General features: G+C 44.5%; 2 protein-coding genes across 2 annotated transcripts; both read right to left on the reverse strand.

Moving 5' to 3' along the window:
- Nucleotides 1–522: 522 nt before the first annotated feature.
- Nucleotides 523–8,717, reverse strand: SYNJ2BP (synaptojanin 2 binding protein). The gene is made up of 4 exons (XM_026095778.2): nucleotides 8,560–8,717; nucleotides 4,730–4,866; nucleotides 3,078–3,173; nucleotides 523–2,056 (listed from the first exon to the last, which is right to left on the reverse strand). Exons 1-4 carry the CDS (start codon nucleotides 8,624–8,626, stop codon nucleotides 1,916–1,918), a joined length of 441 nt encoding a protein of 146 aa, XP_025951563.1. The 5' UTR covers nucleotides 8,627–8,717; the 3' UTR covers nucleotides 523–1,915.
- Nucleotides 8,718–12,259: 3,542 nt separating this feature from the next.
- Nucleotides 12,260–15,440, reverse strand: ADAM20 (ADAM metallopeptidase domain 20). The gene is given in 2 exon segments (XM_026095591.2): nucleotides 12,260–13,270; nucleotides 13,272–15,440. Coding segments are annotated over 2 exon segments (2,265 nt in total). The 3' UTR covers nucleotides 12,260–13,174.
- Nucleotides 15,441–15,704: the final 264 nt, after the last annotated feature.

Raw genomic sequence — 15,704 nt, forward strand, 5'->3', positions numbered from 1 at the left:
CTTCTTTCTTTACTGTCTACATCCTTATTCTGATTTCTTATTCACATTTGTGAGTGCTCTGCATGGACACCAAAGCCAAACACTTACAGCAGGTCTTAGACAAGCAAGCTGGTTCATGCTGCATCTGCTAAAAGCTATCTGAACAGCTGCCCCTATGCTATCAGATTTAATTCTTTTGCCAAACAAGGCAAGTCACTAAACGCATGGGCCCAGACCACCCAACACCAATACATGCTTCCCCAAGCCTCAGGTCAAGTCTCTTCCCAAAATCCCCTAAGAATATAGGGCAAAGTTCCTCCTGTTCTCTCTCTCTCCCCCTTACAGTGCAGCAGTTTATTGCCAAAGCAAGACTTCATGTGGTCTAAATGCTCTGAAACTCTTTGTGGTGTCATAGGAATGTCGTGCATAGCATCATACCACTTCTACCTCCTCCAGACGCCAGAAATACAGCTCTGAGCAGACATGCAACTATTCTGAATGCATCAGAAAAATCCTGCTAAAATAATGAGGAATAGAGACAAGTAAAGCATCAAGAGACCAGTTAGATTTCTTTGTTTGAATACATATACATTGCATATGTGATTTTTTTTTGGCATTATACAGACTAGACCATACATTTTGCTTTTCTTTTACAAAAACAAACAAAAGCATTATTTCTTGGAGACAAGAGAAATAGGTCTTACTCCACAGAGCTCAGGTCAGCTGAGGCATTTAAAACCATACAAATCACAGTGAGGAAATAAAGTCCTGCAGGTAATTTCAGCAACACTCTTTACAGAGTAAGGGTTTCTTCCTTCTGTTTTATTTACGAAGCCTTACCATGGCTAACACTTGCCAGCCTATCTCCTCAACACTACATCAGTCTTAGGAAATAACCAATAGCCAAGATGAACTCAGACTGCTCTGGGCTCCCCCACTTCCATCATCCTAAGATTTTTGTGATGGCAGAAAGCAAGTTAGCTGCTACAAAAAAAAATCAGATAAAGTATTTCCCATGCAAAAAATAACCCCCAAAACAAAGCGAAGGCCTTTAACCTGGAAGATTCAGACTTCAAGTAGCTTGATGGATGGAGGTGCTATTGCTTCACTGACACTTTGAAGACCCTTCTGCAGCCTCAGCATGACCAAATCTCTTGCTGTTGCTTACCCTTGTGATTCAGTAGTCTGCCTGTCTCTCTCTCTCCCGAATACTAGCACTTTGTGGAAAGCTTCCTCTTGCAACTCTGACTCAAGAATGAGCAGCCCTTCTGATAATCATAATTTCTTTCCAGCAGCAGGCTATCTTCTGTCTTTCCAGAAACAGCAGAATATCTCACCGAGACTGCATGTTAGCTTTAAATCAGCAGCTACACTGATAATTTTACCTGTGAAATCACAGATCAAAGTTTATACATTTCCTAAGGCATTCATTTAGCAACAACCAAAAAAATTTAAATGGAAAAATAAGATACCCTCCACATTGCTTCTCTTTATTCATTGCTCAGAGACAGGGATGATTGGTTGCAAGAAAAATTCAGTGGGAACAGGCAAAGTCTCTAGTAAAAAATTTTGCTTTAAAACCACCCTAGCCCACCCTCCCTCTTTAATAGGAGTCACATCTCAAAACATGGAACATATGAGCATGTTTGAAAGTTCACAGTGCAGAAAAGAGGGACATAGCCAAAAACTCCCTCAGACTAGTCAAAAATACAGCTATGCCACTCTACATGTGAACACAGTCATCTCTCTTCCCCTTTGCCTTTCTGCTTCCATCCACCCCACAAGGAAATCGATATATAAAGAACATTAGCAGCAGCTTAACGATAGGCAATGATGCTTTTGGACATCAGTCTGTGATAAGATCGTTGATTCTCTCTTTCTTTAAATTACATCCTAGCTGTGTAAAATATGCAGTAACATCCAAAGCACGAACTCTTCACATCCGCTGTCGATACCTCAGCACGATCCAGACTGCTGCCACGGCAAGCGCCAGGCCTGGCACAAGAATGGCTGCTAGAGGAAGCCCACCTGATTCTCCATCACCTCGATGACTCACCGGGCCATTTTGTGGCTGCAACTGTGAGGGAAAGAAAAGCATTTGTGTGAGAGAGCCAACTGCAGAACCCCCAGTTCCACGTCAGGACCAGGTGGTACTGTAAGGACACGTGAGATGGTTCCCCCGATGGCTTTACTGAGCTGAGCTTTACTACGGGGTACCCATTCACTACAAGTCAACCTCACCTGCATGTTTCTCTGCCACTTTATGTCGCCAGGTAGAGTTCAACAGTTGGAGCAGGTTAGGTCTCATGTAGCAAAAGCAATGATATACACATACCCAGTCATCCCTCGGTGCACTTCCCACTATACTGTTTTCTGGTGTCTTCCCCAGGAAGAGGACATCACTAATCCTCTCCGTTTTTCTTACTTGCTCTGTGCACTGGTCCAGAAGATTCACTTCTTAATCAAGGGAGTAGAAAAGGGGCCCCATCCCACCTCCCCACACCAGCATGCTTCAGGCTGATCAGTATTTCCTTCATCAACTTCAATGCTGGCCAGAGACATCCAAAAAATAACAATGGATTAAGGATTCCTCTCTTTCTATATTCAAAATGTCCAAAATGGTGCCAGTAGATTTAAACTGCAGCAGCACACATTTCCTTTATGCAGGGCTGCAAATGCTTCTCAACACACATATGAGGTGATGACCTCTGAAACAACAAGTGAATTTTGTCTCCAGTAAGATTTTGGCCTCTCAGACAAAACTGGAGAACTTGAAACTTTGCCTTCACAGAGAAACCTTTGCCTCTGAGAAAGGAGAACTGTGAGAAAACACCATATTCTTAGCAGGAAAAGAAAGACCTAGGGACTCCTCCAAACTCACCTCTTCACTGATACTGTTACAAATGAGTAATGCAAGAGATGGATAGAGCTGATGGTCAACTAGAAGGAGCCATAGATCAAACAAAATCTTTATATGCATAATTTACACTGAGCACCTTCACTGAGTATTTTTCTGCCTCATAAAGTACACATGTATCGACCAAATGAACCAGTCTAAACTAAGCTAGGAACAACCCTGAGAAACAGGTAAAACATACCCTGCGCTGAATTTTCAGAGACACATCATAGCCTGCATTCCTGAACAGTTCCACAGCATCCTTGTGCCGTAAATCTTTCAAGTCTCTGCCATTGACCTAGCAAAAAAAGAAAAAGGAGAACCAGTTGCTAAAAGGAAAAAAGCAAATTTCTCATGATGCAAGCTAACATAGAAAGAAAAGGAGACAAAATTCTTCCTCTTACAAAGTTCTGCATTCAGAGCATGATACTATAATCAGCAAGATCCAGATTCATCCACTCGTATTATAGATGTATTCATGCTGAAAAATAACATGAGAACCTTCGAGCGAAGAAACAGAGGTGCTGAGAACACTACCTAGGAGCAAAACCAGGACATAAGAAGCTGCTATTGACACAACTGTTGTCTTATGTTGTTGCTTTACTGGAAAAGAATCCATACAATAATTGTGACAGCTAAAGGAAAATAAAAGAGTAGCTACAGCAAAATTATTGTTAGAGTGAATTAATACCTTTTCCACATTTCACCCTCTACTGGTCTACCTCTGAAACCTTCTTTCTCTTTGAGAGAGTGTTGTAAACAAACATTTAAAAGGACATTGACGTAGAAAAAGACTTATATGCACGCTTGCCATCTACTTAGATGTGTTAGGATTTTCTTTCATTTTAAATAATACCTCATGGCAGAGGGTCTATATCTACCTGATTCCATTCGCTAACTCTTGATACTCCTCCTAATTTTTCTGTTTCCTCACTATTATCCCTAATTGTATTCCCTGAGGTCACAGTCTGTTCCTCCCTTCTCTTGATATTTAAAACTGCCCAAACACATTGCACATGAATATTAAATTGTTGAGAAAAGATACAAAAATTTTCTGCAGTTTAATTTAGTATCATTCTCTGGATCAATAACAGGCTCTAACTAGCACAAGTCATTGTGTCAATAAAGTCAATTTATTTATAGAGGCTAAAAAGTTTACATACGGAACACAATAACCAAGTCTAAAACAAAATTAAAGAGTATTAAATGATTGTGTATCAGGTTAGGAGAGGCTACTTCTTCACCACCATCACTTTTTAAAGCATATTGTCTTGTATGCTTGCTAACAGGCAGCAGAAAAGAAACAGAGGGACTGTATCTCAGTCACCTTAAAACATTCCTCTACAAGGAAAACCAGCCTATATTACTCCTGAGGAGTTGCAATGAAGTAATTTATGGCCTGAAAGTTCAGGTCCTCCTGAACCAAAAGATCAATAATCACTGACTATCATGCAAATAAACAGAAACTTAGAGGTAGAAGACCAATTCATTTATTTACATGTTTGTAAACAACAATCCAGTGAGAGCAAGAAAAGGTCTGATGAATCCTAAAGCCTTCAGGAGGCAAGTCACAGACGAAATGCAAGTGCAGCACCAAGCATCGCTTCTGAGAACAAATCGAGGAGGCAAATGAGAGGAAGCCCTTGCATAGAGGCACTTCCACCTCATTTCCCTGGTACTCAAAGCTCTCCCCATAACCCGAAGACAGGTTCTCCATGGAGTTTCATGAGGATCACCTAATTGCATTCATCACATCCTTCATCTCTGCACTCTGATGGCAAACCTGCATCTCTCATCATGTCACTGATCACAGCACTTCAAGAGTACAACAAGGTGACAGAAGAAAGGGCTTACCGCTAAAATCTTATCTCCTTCTTGTAATCGGCCATCAAGGTAAGCTGCCCCATCCTTTTTGATCCGGCTGACATAGATGCTGCTGTCATTGGAAATGTACTGCTGATCTGTCCCACCAACAATGTTGAAGCCCAGCCCTAAGGTAAGCCAAAGACACAGCTGATGAGAAATAACTCAAAGCTTAAGACATTCTTGCTGTTATGGGGGACTGCACCCCCCACTCCCATTGTCCTGTCTTCTCCTCCACACCGAGACTCGCAGCACACAAATCTGCACCATCCTTTCCAGTCATCACTGTCCGGAGAAGTTTGTCTCAAACTGCTCTTCAAAGCAGAAGAGAGACCCGGACACCTTACGGGCCAGAAGGTCATTCCCAAAGGTATCCGTGAGCTGTTGTCCAGCGGGTGTTGGGGAATACTGAGGGGCATGCTAACATTTCTGAAAAAGCTGATTCAGCCTTCAGCAGGAATAAGCCTCTCTAGCACAGCATGAAAGGAAAAGAAAGTGTTTTGCATTTCACATGAGACTACTGTAAATCATCACCTTTCAGCCACCAGAAATCATGTCTCACAAGACCTTCATGAGCTGGGACAGAATTAGGAAAGGCAGGGGGCATCAGACCCCTTCTACAGATGAGCAAACAGGCAGGAGGAGCTGTGCTACCAGCTGGAGGGCACCTACAGCTCCAAGCGCTCCTTTTCCACATCTAAGGAGCTGCAGCTGCCATTCTTCACCTCTGAGAATAAGACTAGCTCAGGCATGGCTACCTCCAATTTTATTTAATTACTTTGCTCTGTTCCAGGAATCCGAAACATGTCAGGAAATAAACACAAAGTTCTTGGATTTGAAACAAAACAAGAAGAAATACACATACATTAAACAGAACTATTGTCTACTTCATGTTTCTGATATGCTTCGCATTGATCTTTTAAGTAAGCCTTGACTACAGATCTCTAGGTAGAACCAGTTGCTGGATTAAAGTGCAGTTAAAGATTAAGACTTCTTGCTTCCTCAAAATCCAGAAGAACAAATTAACTCAAAAGTCTGCAAGCCCCCCCACACTCCTTGGCAGCTTCAGACAAACGAGGAGAAAAAAGATGTAAGGGGTGACAGACTTAAGAAACACTGACGTTTCAGCTGGACTAAATGTGTTCCAAAGAGGGAAACCTGTACAGGTTAATACATGCTTCAATGAGAATTAAAAAAAAAAAAAAAAAAAAAATTGCCATGAGGCCAATAACCTGGGGAGAGAGGGATCAATACTACAGAATATGAGGTTTAATCAACACCTGTCTCTTTATTAAAGAACTAAAAAGAAGGAATCCCAGTTTCAGGGTAGACTGATTCTCTCTCAATTCATATATCTAACAACAATATGCATAAATATATATTTTGCAAGTTTTCACTAGTGAGAAGAAAAAGAAATTAAAAGTTACTGTTTCCATCAGCAGAGGCAACACGATGCAGGAACAGATCTTTGACAAAAAGAGGCAACAGTTCATACTAGGTCAAGTTAAGTATTCACAGCATTTGCTGCAGGGGTTTTTCCACTGTGTCTTTCCCCCAGCACTTAAACAAATTTCCAGTCTGGCTAAAAATATCCTCCCTGCCATTCCCTCAACTCTTCTGCTATTCTCTTCCTTACAGCTCACTCAACCGTAGCAAAAGACATGGCAGAACTACCAATAAACATAGTAAGGGGGACAAGAACACACCTGGCATTAAATTCCTTGTCTAAAAGTGACCAGAAGTGGAGTGACAGTCTCTAAAAGTGGGCTTCGGGCTAGCCTTCAGACTCTCCCCTGACAAAACAGACCTGAACCAACTCCTTTATAAAGACAGTTACAGGATCATGATTTGCAGGGTTAGAAAAAGAGATATAGAATAATACAAACCTGAAATTGAAACTACAGTCACTTAGTTTTCCATAAAACAGGGTTTTTCAGCCTAATTTATGGAAGGAAATTTTTAAGAGAGACATACACAAAACTATTTTGTGATTGTAAATATATTCTCCCACTCAGCAAACTTTTGCCAGGGATGTTTAGGATCAGACCTTATTTTAGATGGTCACAAACATGGTCACAATACAGATTAGAGAATTACGGGATTGCACCGTGCTTTCCAGATAGCGGAGTCCTGTTCCTTCAACAGAAATTAATAATAACTCATGCGATAAATGCTTCAAGATCATAAGGAGCCACAGGGACCTTCAACTCAACTGACTATGACATACTAGAGATTTAATGCTAGAAAATACACAGCCCATCTTAATGACAGGACAAGTGCTGCTCAGAGTAATCAGATTTAACTTCCAGTGGCCACACTAAAGACCTCCCAATTCCGCCCTTCGACATCTCCATCCCCCCTCAAAACTCCAGGCCAAAGCATTCCCGAACGTAGGGAAATGCTTCCAGTCAGAACGGGCCTCACGTAGCAAATAACTTCTACCGACAAACATGTTTTTACTAGCTTAGGCTCATGACTGCACTGACGTGGTCGCACAGCTCTCAGACTGGTCACTTCCAGTCTGGAGAGCAGGCGAGGTGACTGCCTGCGACACTGACGGATCAGGGTCACCCTTCGAATTTCAGCAGCTGCCATCAGGGCCAGGACCGACCCAGAGCAACGCTGCTAAAAGACTGGAAGTGGCACAGAAATGGAGAGTCAGCTTAACTCACCTGAGCCAGACCGGCAGATTCAGATTATCAGGGACCTGTGGCATTTAAGCTAACCAAATGCAAGTATGAAACCCACCAAAAGTTCATCAAGGCAGAAGAGGAGGATGGGACAAAACTGCACCACTATTTGCACGCCCTCCCTGGGAACAACTAGATGCTCACAGCTGCCAGTCCACCACCATTCACGGGAACTACATTCACCACGAAGAAAGAAAAATGGTATTCACTACAAAGACGTGTGCGCTGCAAAAAAGGTACCTGGAGCCAGAGCTGGCCAGGAAGCACACACGGCATTTCTGCAGACAGGCGGGTTGGCAGCTTTCCATCCGTGCTTATTTTAACTAAAGAGAAGGCCTCACACGCCGAAGTACAATTCTAGCTTCCAAACTTGCAGTGCGTCAGATCCAGGATTTTGGTTCACACCTGGGCATTTGATGATAACTTGCTACACTTCTGAAAGCGCAATTTTAGTCACATAATTTATTCTGTAAAAATACCAAAACAAACAGAGCTCTGAAGGCCTGGCTGCTTCCACGAGAGCAGACGCTGCTGCAACGGGAAGAAAGGGAACCAAAAAATGCCCCACAGGCTTTCCCTTTCCATCAACACCACTCCTGTTTAACCTGCAGGAGCCCCCTTTAATGATACAGCCAACAACTAACACGAAACAGAGTATATGCATGGTCACCTTGACGACAATTTTTAGAGATCTGCCCCAATTCTGGGTGTGCAACACGTCACTCGTGAAGCGCTGGGCACCTGTCACACCCCTTGAAAGCGACGGGAGTCTCCGAGGCGGCCGCGGGAGCTACAGGCACCTGTCAAAACCAGACCCGGGCCGCTCCCAGCCGAGAAACCAAAAAGGGCCGGTGCTTCGGGCCGCTGCCACCGCGGAGGACAGTCCGGCACAGCCACCCCTTGCTCCCGCAGACCGCAGCCCTTCCCCCCGCGGCGCTCACGGCGGCACCGCCAGCCCGCGCTGCGGCCTCCACCCGCGACGGGGAACCGCGACGGGGAACCGCGCCGGAGACCGGCCGCAGCGCGGCCCCCCCGCGGCGCCGGGGCCGGGGCCCCGCAGCGCTCCGCCTCCCCCCACGCCGGTGTCGCCGGTTCTCCCCATCGCGGCTGCTGGGAAGCGCCGCCCGGTACCTGAGGGCCCCCGCGTGAGGCTGATCTCCTCCTCCGCCAGGCCGCCGCCCGCCACGCTGCCGTTCATGCCGCCGCCGCCGCCGCCCCCCCCGCCGGAGGTGAGCGTGAGCGTGAGCGTGAGCCCGGCCCCGGCCCCGGCCCCGGCCCCGGCCGCTTCCCCCGCCGCGGCGCGCTGGGAGTTGTAGTCCGCGCCGCCCCCGGCCGCTGCTGCCTCCCGGCGGCTCCTGCCTCGCGGCCCCGCTGGGCACCGCGGTAGCTGCCGGGGAGCTCTCGGACCGAGCAAGGACCGGGGAAACAACTACAAAATTATATGTTTCTTTTTATATATATATATATTTTTTAATATAAAATATATATATAGGGCAAAAATTTATCTCTAGCGATCTAGCTAAAATTTTGTGTCAGCACATGCCATGAGAACAGCAATATGGTAAATAAAGGCAGGAAAGAGCAAGTAGGTCCCGGTGCCATTTAATCACCTCATTGTTTGGCGCTATTAGGACAGCCATGTCTAGGCCCCCAGAGATTTGGTAAAGGAAATGAAGGCCAAGTGCTCTGGTCTTCTGCAGTATGCTATTCATGAGTTTGTTCTGCAAACAGTCTTTTTTACACAACATGGTGTAATGTCTATTATAAAGCATTCATTCTGTGTATTGCAGTAAGGAATATCAATCATTTCAATCAGTCCATTCCAAGACTGTGCACACTTTTGGATTCCTGAATTTAATAGGGAGAGGCCTCTGCTGGATGCTCTGGGTTACAAAAAGATGATGCCACTTGCCTTAATGCTACACCATTAATGCTTAATGCCATACAAAGTGTTAAAACACCTGCCCAGGAGGTGAAAACCAAAGTCTGAGTCCCCATTATACCTGCAAGGACAAGCAAAACCACTTCTGCATCTCAAGAGGACTTCTTGAGCCATCAAGCAGAATTCTCACCTGTTTCGTTCCAGTTTGCACAATTATGCTGTCCTGAAATACACATCTGCAGGATATCCATACTGCAGTCCTCATCGTCTTCAGAAATATTTGTTTTTTGATAATGGTGAAGAACACCATAAAATGAAAGTTATACAGCAGCTATCATAATTGTTCCATTTTCTCCTGATTCAGATTCTACTAATGCAGTACTTGGCAAACTTCTTGAAGACATACATCCAAACTGCTGCTAAGGATTTTGAAGTATTTTGAAGATCACACACTTAGTTCAGAACCAAAAAATGTGGTATCTGCTGATGTGATGGTGACTGAATTACTAAGAGGTTCTGTAAAAGTATTGTTTAGTCAGGAAGAGATTTCAAACAAGAACATAGGCAAATCATCATTTTAACTTACTCCTAGCCAGCTCCTGGATTCATCTACCACAACTAGTTCTCTACATGTTAATGTCTGCTTAGAGTTAATACCCTGCTGTTCTGGTACAGACTATTTCATGCACCTTCACCATTAGACAATTTCCTCCAGCATCATTTCATATAATATACTGACCTCTATATAGACTATAATAGACTATTACAGACTGACCTCCCTTTCTGGGAAATGAGGCAGCAGCATTTTCAGGCTGCGTCTATGTCCAAGCAGCTCGGATGTTGGCCCGGTTCTAGGAGGAGGGACTAGACAGTGCTCAAGCTGAAAGCGCAAGACTCACACTGAACAATATGTAGGGAAGAGGGATGACTTCTCATCAAAGCTTGTGTTGAATCTCAGCATGGTAACTCTGAGTGAGAGGTAAAGGATATGACATCTGGTCAAGGTATAGATTTTGGAATTAACCAGGGGGGACTGCTGAAGCAAGAGGATCCTTCCAGGTAAAATTACCATATCTGTGCCTTTTTTGAGAGTTGATATGGGTAATGGTTTACTTCAGGCTGAATTTAGGCCTACAAGTCTAAGTAAGCACCTAAACAAGAGACCAGATTTTTAAAAGTGTCCAGCACTCAGCAGCTTTCATTGGCTCTAACACTTGCCAGTTCAGAAAAAGCAGGAAACTTATTTTAAAAAAGAAGTTATGGTCCTGACTCCTCACATCCATTTAAAACATTTTAAAACGCATTTAAAACTGGAGAGAAAAAATAAAAAGTGAAAACTGCAAAGACTAGGACTAAACTTAAACTTGCACCCCCAATACCGTAATAGAGTAGTAGGCCATCTCTAGTAAACCACCAGAAATATCAAGTTATTCATTGCTATGCTGAAATCAGAAGCAACAACTTTTTCCAAGGACAAAATCTTAGCGAGTGAGCCCACACATTTTATAAAACAGACTCAGTTTGTTGGACTTATATTTGACTTAGCTTATATGGACTAAGCAGAAATAGAAGAAGGGTGTACAGTAACTATCCTGTCCAAAGCTTGCTGAAAGCCTCCCCTTTAATGATAATGTCTTTTAGATCAAGCTTTAAACAGAGAAAATGGAAACAAAGAACAGCTTTGTCTCTGAAAGCTGCATTTGCAAATAAGCTTTCTAGCCTAAATTCTACTTTTATTACACCTCTGTCTCTTCAGTAGTATTGTGTGTCTGTAAATAAGAGCAATCTGTCTGCTTAGGTGTTTCTTAAGTCTCAGTATGGGTCTACATTCTGCAATGCTCATATACTCAATACTCATACTACTAACCAACAACAGCAGGGTGTCAAGGTGGCACACTGAGACATCTGCCACTGATGTTTGTGTGTTTAAAAAAGGAGAGAAAAAAAAAGTCTGCCAGTACTTAAAAGTTGTCCATAGCTAGTTAGAAGGTGCTGGATGAAGTGCTTGTGTCACTTTTATCTACATCTTCACCTAATCCACATCCCCCTTGTTTGTCACATATCCCTTGCTTCTTGCACCTGGATTAAGATAGTTACTTCCCTGGGAGGAGAGAGATTTCCCCCCCCCCCAAAAAAAGGGTCTCTGGTCATAAGACACAAATTTGGGGTATCAGCCTAAGGGTGATTATCTTGTCTTTTGACATAAACACAGGATAAAATTTTCTTCATCTAATCGAAACCATCCATGTTGTATCACGATAACAAGTGTGTTATGCTCAACAAACGTGTTACCTCTGTTCACCAGACAAAAATAGAGAACCATTTAAGGACCCACTTGCTTTAGACAAAAGCCATGACAAATTGTAAATCCTGTCCTTTACATTTCATATCCAATCATAATGTAAGCAGCCCTTTTTGGATGCAGAATACAATCATTTTATAAAACATACAGGAAAAACCCCACAAATGTCACACTTGGGAGGCTGCAAGAGTTTACCATCATAACTTCTAGACCCACCAACATCTTTCTTCCCAAATGTTGCAGGTGTGGTACTTATCCTGCTTTTACAGGATGCCTGCTAAAAATACTGTCTTTGCTTTCCAAATAAGAATAATTTTCTTTTTTTGTAGCAGATAAATGCATTATAGCCCTGAATCCAGAAATCCCAGTCCTTTAAAATAAAGTTTTTGCTTACATCTAGACTACAGATTCCTCTTTACGTTGATCTGGTTGAGGGATCTTGATGCTGCTATAATAGTAAAAATAATACTTACTGAATGTTATCTCTAGATCCTTCATGCTTCTGCATAATTTAGACAAATTTTATCTCTTGTTTAAAAAAATGAAAATTACAATGCTTCCTTACCACTCTGTTCTTGCAGACACTCCTTGCCTGCAAGGACACATTCAGTAATAGCTTACAAAGAAATTGCATAGTAAAGCAAGAGAAACCTCGAGATGATTTAATAAAACATCTATCAAATACAGAAAGAATTATGGGTACAGGAGATTTGCAGCATAGTTGCATGTATTTTAGGTCCCAGCAATTACATTTCTGCGTCCAGTTAACTTGTGCAACTTCACAGACAGCTTCTCATAGCAACAGTAAAATACATAGCACTTTTAGAAGAACCCAGCCCTGAAGGTATTGAAAAGTTTCCACAAAAGACAGACAACTTGCCCTTGTGAAATGTGAGGTTTGATGTAACTAAACTTTTGATGCATTTCTTACAGTTCAGAAACACAACATCTACCAGCTTGCTTTGGATAGTACTTCTCTACCTTCACACAAAATGAACAACCTGGTCTTAAAACCTACCTCCCCCTGAAACACTACTCTGTGGAAACCACTGGAAGGGTTTATGCCATAGATACCTGCCTCTCACTGGAATATCTGTTTCTTGCCTGCCTGTGTATCACTGACGTGAATTAAACAAAGACTGCAAGAGCAACTTTTTTCTCTCTTGGGTATTACTGAATGACAGAAGCAAAATGCTCACAAACATCTCTCACTGTGAAATGGAGGGACACTTGGATGAACTGGATGAAAATACTTAATTTCTTCACACCTGTTTTAAAAAGTTTGCATTTGTAAACTGTTGAGATACATGGAGCATAAAACCACACCTACTGTTTGCCCAACTACCTCAGCTTAAGAGCTCAAGCTGAAAAGAAAAGAACAGCATACCTTACTGCCTGCATTTATTATCTTAAAATAAAGATAACATTTACCCTGTATTTGATGACGTTTCATGAGATTACAACTATTCAGAACATGTTGAATCATTTTAATGAATTAGCAGTGGCTCAAGAGCTACTGGCGATTCTTTCTTGAGCGTCCAAAGCTACTGTTTGCTGGCCTCTCAGTAAGTGCTCTGTGCTGGACTTGGACTCACCAGCAGGTGTTCTCTTTTAGGAACTGCTAGGATTTCCAGCACTTGGAGCAACTGCTGGGTTTTTGCTGTGTAATCGAGCTGTTATCCTCCTAAACCATCCTGCTATTTCCTGTTTATAACATTTGATAAGGGTAGCTCCGAGGACACAGAGAACAACAAGGCCAAGGAATGTTACTCCTATTTTTGCTCTATGAAAAATATCCCTGGCTGGAGGAGGTCCACTGTCAATGCTACCTCCAAGGCCTTCCAGTTCACAATATGGAGGAGCCCAGCCATAGTCGCAGTGACAGTTCTTACGATTGTTGCACACTCCTCTGTTGTGGCACTTTGTCACATTACAGTCATAGTTCAGCAGTGACACATTGGTACATGTCCTGTTGATACAAAGCATATCACTACCACATGATGTGCCATCATCCACAGCCCCCATATCAGCTGTAGGCATCCCTACATGATAGTCAATACCCCAACACTTTTTATCTCCAACAGGAGTTTGGATTATGGTTATGTGGTTGCGCAAATATGGCAATTTGTGTATGTTTTCACACTGGATCCTACCACATAAGATATTCTCAATTTTGCATTTTATAAATTGAATATTGTTCTGAATACCACAATTTCCAAACCGGTCACCTCGAGTATTTAGTGTTCTGAAGCAATCTGAAGGAGCAGCCCTGGCTTTTTTGCCAAAGAGATGCTTGCATTGTTTACTGTGGGAAGAACATTTTCCTTGGTAGCAGTAGGCACCGTCCTCGCATCGGGCTCCATCTTGCAAGTACACATCTGGCTGGCACCAGGGGGAAGTCCCATTGCAATACTCTGGCAGATCACAGTCGCCCACACTTGCTCTGCAGAGTGTTCCTGCTGGAAGGACCTGACAACCCTTGCAGCATTCTCCAGATGCACAAGCTGAGCCTTGAGTAAATGTACAGTTAGGGTGGCAACAAGGGTCCCTTCTGCAGTTTGATTCTGAGCCACAGTCACATTGCTCTCCATTTTCTACTACCTCATTCCCACAACATTCATGCTTCGTGCTGTAGAAACTGCCAGGTACTGGTGGTTGACGCAAACAATTTGCACCACTCCCAAGCAAGTCAAAGTAGTATCTGTAACTGCAGTCACTGAATGCATCAGTGTTGGCCTCACTTTCATACATAATACATTTCTTCCGTCTACATTTACAGCCTGCTTCATCATGTTGCATTCCAAGATTATGGCCTAGCTCATGGGCAAATGTGACAATAAGTCCAGACAGTTTCCTGTTAGTGAAGGACTCAACTGCTGATGACCACTGGTCATTACATATGGATGACAGATATGCCAATCCCAAACTCTTTCCAAAGCTCTGAAATGCAAATAAGTGAGCAGTATCATGGCGCATCCGTGGAGACAGATTTGTCTTTCTCCATTTGTTAAAGTCTGCAAGTGTCTTGCTTACAGAGTTAGTAATATTTATAAGATTACCTTTGGTCCAGATCTCCAGCCCCAGAAGATACAGCTGAACAGAAAGTTGATCATATAGAGAATCCCCAATATTGATGATGTCCATGACTTGCTTGACGACTTCAGATTCGTTCTCACCTGACTTCACAAACCGCACTTGGTCCACAACCACCACGAGCTTCACATACCTGGTGTGCGTCCACCAACCCTGCAGCGTGTCCTCCTCCTCCTCCTCCTCCACCTGGGCAACCTGGAGCTGGGGCAACAAGGTCTTTTGGCGCCACAGCTCCTGCTGAGTCAGTCCGCAGGTGGGGCCTGTAGGGTCAGCAGCCTCTTCCATGCGGTAGAGGACATGCCGAAAGGCTGGATCATCAGGGACAGGCTCGATCTCATAGGTGCTGTCCTCCACCCACAGCACCCCACGGAGTCCCCCCCAGCAGGTGCTGAGAGCCACCAGGGAGCCAGGGCTGCCCTGCACCTCGCCCTGGTAGAGGCAGTCCTCCTGCACGAAGGGCTGGTCGTCCCAGCGGGTCCCATCCTCCCCGTAGCTGACCACAGTGAAGAACTGGGAGACCAGCCGCCTCTGGGACCGCAGGTGCAGGACCCGCAGCCGCCCCTCCAGCTCCAGCTGGTAGGAGAGGGCCAGGGGGTCCTGGCCGGCCCGGGGGCTCAGGCGCCGCGGCACCGTCACCTCCGTGGCAGCGACGCGCAGCGACCCGGGCACGTCCTCCTGGGCAGCAGGGCTCCCCGCCAGGCCCAGCAGCACCAGCAGCCACAGCAGCACCCCCATGGCCACGGGCTGCCAGGCACCCCACCGCGCCCCGCTTTGTGACCACCCGGAGCCCGGAACAGGCCCTGCCCGCCCCACGGCGCCCGCCCGCGAGGCCTCCCTCAACTACCCCCTGCCGAAACAGCACCCCACTGCCTGAGCGGGGCGTCCCCTGCGCCCACCAGGCGTGCAGGCCTGGCCCACGCGTGCCCAGGGTGGTGCTGCGGGGCAACCCCCTGGGCTTTGAGCACACAGGCTCTTGTGGGGAGGACAAAATTTGCCCAA

Source organism: Dromaius novaehollandiae, chromosome 5, assembly GCF_036370855.1.
Source record: "Dromaius novaehollandiae isolate bDroNov1 chromosome 5, bDroNov1.hap1, whole genome shotgun sequence".
NCBI lineage: Eukaryota > Metazoa > Chordata > Aves > Casuariiformes > Dromaiidae > Dromaius > Dromaius novaehollandiae.

Bases quoted from the DNA above. Each gene is read 5' to 3' on its own strand.
- SYNJ2BP (XM_026095778.2), bottom strand. From the start codon at position 8,626: ATGAACGGCAGCGTGGCGGGCGGCGGCCTGGCGGAGGAGGAGATCAGC. The intron at 4,867-8,559 runs GTACCGGGCGGC...GGCTTACCTTAG, and splicing joins CCTCACGCGGGGGCCCTCAG to GGCTGGGCTTCAACATTGTT. The intron at 2,057-3,077 runs GTATGTTTTACC...TTTCCCTCACAG, and splicing joins CTCTGAAAATTCAGCGCAGG to TTGCAGCCACAAAATGGCCC.